The sequence below is a fragment of the Rutidosis leptorrhynchoides genome, chromosome 4 (genome assembly GCF_046630445.1).
Source record: "Rutidosis leptorrhynchoides isolate AG116_Rl617_1_P2 chromosome 4, CSIRO_AGI_Rlap_v1, whole genome shotgun sequence".
NCBI lineage: Eukaryota > Viridiplantae > Streptophyta > Magnoliopsida > Asterales > Asteraceae > Rutidosis > Rutidosis leptorrhynchoides.
The window spans coordinates 110806688-110809874 of record NC_092336.1 but is presented as its reverse complement, the minus strand read 5'-3'; the positions used below and the strand labels follow the sequence as shown (position 1 = coordinate 110809874).

Here is a 3187-nt window from a genome sequence, read left to right as displayed (position 1 = left end):
TTCCTTCCACATATCCCTGCATAAGTAAGATTAAAATTGGCAGAAAGTAACACAAGGACGCAAAATCAACCTTGTGTCCTTTTAATTGAGGGACGTATGGTCGCAAAGACAACCTTGCGTCATCTTAAGTGCAATACGCAAGGACGCAAAGTAACCCTTGCGTTCACTAACGTACGATACGCAAGGATGCAAACTTGTTCTTGCGCCTGGTCAATTACCATATTTTTACGAGCTAATAATGTTTGTTTCAGCCCAACATATACACACAATACAGTTGAATATCATTAATCAACGTATGTACTTCAATAAATACAAACATAATTCAAACAAACATTTCATCGAGCAGTTGGTGTGCACACTTATACAATTCTCATCGGATACAAAAAAAAAACGTATAAAACGCACATAAACAACGAACTAATCACTAACCTGGTTGCTCGCCATCGTTGCAAGGTTGATTATTTGGTTGATTTTTCTCGAAAACTCTACTTGTTTTACGTGAAAGCTTGGTCTTGTCGCGACGGGAATAGAAGGGGATACAAGGTGACCGGTGGTGGCGAGATGGGGTTTGGTGGTAGTGGAGGTGATGATGGAGGACAATCTGGTAGTAGCGAATGATGGGATGAAGAGAAATTTGCGTTTGTGCTTGCGTTTTTGCGGATTGACTTTGTATGTGTGTTTTTGCGTGTTTGCGAATTCGTGCAAAAGTGTGGAGTGCCAGGTAATAGTTGTCATTTAACCCTAAATTTTTAAGCAAAGGACGCTAGGAACCTTGCGTCTTGCGAGGGCATTTTTTCAATTTTTTTTTTTTTAGCTCCAGTGCATGAGGTGAAATTTTTTTGAACATTTTGATGATAAACACCAATATATACCATTCATTATCAAAGAATTAATGAATCAAATTAATAAATATGTAAATCATCACTTTAAATTAAGTATATAATATATAATTGTTTACCTACAAAAGTTATATATGCACCTTAACATTTAATATTTAAATGTTTGTATCATTAATTATTGTTAGTGTTAAAGTTGTTATAATGTTTATTTGTATTTTAACTATTCTGTGGCCATCGAGTTGCCCAATGAAGTACATCACCCGGGTTTAATTCCTGGCTATGCCAAATTATTCAAAAGAGAGTGTGACTAGAGGGTGCGCATAATGCGCAATTCACCCGGTATCAGGTCTCGCGCTCGGGGGGCTTGATTATCCGAGGTTTTACTGTATATGGGAGAGCCAATGTGCTCGTTCATAGGAGGGTTTCCTCGCTTATGATTACCCAGAAAAATAAAAAATGTTTATTTGTAATTTTTGTTTAAAACGAAACTTTTACAAACTTAAACTTTTATGCGTAAAAACAATTGTTTAAGAAAGAATATAAAATGATCTAGTGACATAATTCAGATGGGGAATGATTGTCACACACTTTTTTGATCCTCACACACCAATTGAGTATTATTAGAAGAGTAAAAGGTTAAAATAGGTGTGTGAGGATCAAAAAAGTGTGTGTGAGAATCATCCCCTAATTCAGATACTCGTATATTATTTAAGATATTAAGTATTATTCAGGGAAAGGATATTTTTGATCACTTATTTAAAAGTTTAATGAAATTAAGAGATTTTATTGGTAAATATAGCTATTAACTTTTAAAAAAAAAAATAGTTAACTAAAATTCTCTTTGTTATTAAAAATTAGAAGATAATTATAATTGTAATAGAGAAAATAATGATAACATCGTATTTCGTAAATTCTAACGATCTAAATTCAATGTTAACTATGGTACGTATACGATCATTTAACTAAACTAACTTAGGATTAAAAAAAAAAAAATTCTTCTCTCGACATATATAACTAAATAAAAAGTATGGTATAGAAGACTTTAGATTATAGTTAGTAAGTAGAATTCACATCATAGTGTCAAATTGGTTAGAGTGCATCTATATAGTGTAGCAACATATAGAATTTCGAATTAATAATCGAACTATCGAAGCTTAGATTCATGATAGTAAAATCTCATAATAAGATAAAATCTCTCACTAACACAAAATTAGCGGAACTAAGTTCGATTAAAGTCTTAAATGCAAATCAAGCCCAAATACATCAAAACCAGGTCCACCATCCACACTGGTGAACCCATGATCGGCTCGGCTACTAGGCTCAGCCGAGTACTCTCCAATACGGCTGTGGGACCCGTAATAAGCTGGAGGCGCGCATGGATCATAAGCCCATGATGGAAAAATAATCCCAGTGGATGGAAGTATCATCCTACGGCCGTGTTGAGGTGGAGGACTAAATGTTGGAATGATTGGACTTTTTATGCATGATTTTCGAGTGGCTTGGATTTGAGCGCGCTTTAATAGATGACGCTCTTTTTTATGAGCGTTTTGGTGGCCACCAAGAGCTTGTGAGTTTGCAAACTCACGGCCACAATATTGACAATCATGTTTCCGGCCATCGGATAAGATATGTGGCTTTTTTGTGGGCCCGATGACTTCTTCGTGCTCCTTTACGTTGAATCCAAAGAGCTTTAACTTGGTGGTTGTTGTTGTTGTTGTATTATTTGTAGGATTGGCTTGATAATGATTTTCAATTACTCCCATGATAAACAATATATGCGTGGGTGTATATAATGTATGGTTTTATGAGATCGATGGATACATGCGTGATCAATGGTTGTATATATAAGGGTTGAGATTTGAGATGGTTTAGGACATATCTCCCAATAATAGAAGAAAAGTAAGTGTGAATTTGGCAAACATTAAAAGGAGCACAAGAGGGGCCCTTGTTATGATTAATATATGTATTTGATGTTTAAAGTATCTTAACATAAGTTGTGTAGCTAGGTTTTGACTAACAATATTATGCGATTTGTATGTCTTTACACTTACATATATATACAAGTGACGATTACGAATAATTTTTGACAAGATAAAATCAAGTAAAGGATTGGTCGATGGTTTTTTAAAACACTCAAGTGCTATATATAGGATGTTAAGAAATGTTTGTGTTTAGTACATTATGTATCTAATATATATATATATATATATATATATATATATATATATATATATATATATATATATATATATATATATATATATATATATATATATATATAAGCTTTGATTTAAAACATTAAAACAAACTTAAAGAGTTTATTGAAAAATAAGATACTAGAAGTAATT

General features: G+C 33.2%; 1 protein-coding gene across 1 annotated transcript; it reads right to left on the bottom strand.

The window, feature by feature from the left end:
• Positions 1–2068: 2068 nt before the first annotated feature.
• Positions 2069–2672, bottom strand: LOC139904394 (zinc finger protein GIS3-like). The gene has a single exon (XM_071886333.1). The coding sequence runs from the start codon at positions 2600–2602 to the stop codon at positions 2069–2071; it is 534 nt and encodes a 177-aa protein (XP_071742434.1). The 5' UTR covers positions 2603–2672.
• Between the last annotated feature and the right edge of the window lie 515 nt (positions 2673–3187).

Coding starts and splice junctions, on each gene's coding strand:
- LOC139904394 (XM_071886333.1), bottom strand. CDS start 2,602: ATGGGAGTAATTGAAAATCATTATCAAGCCAATCCTACAAATAATACA.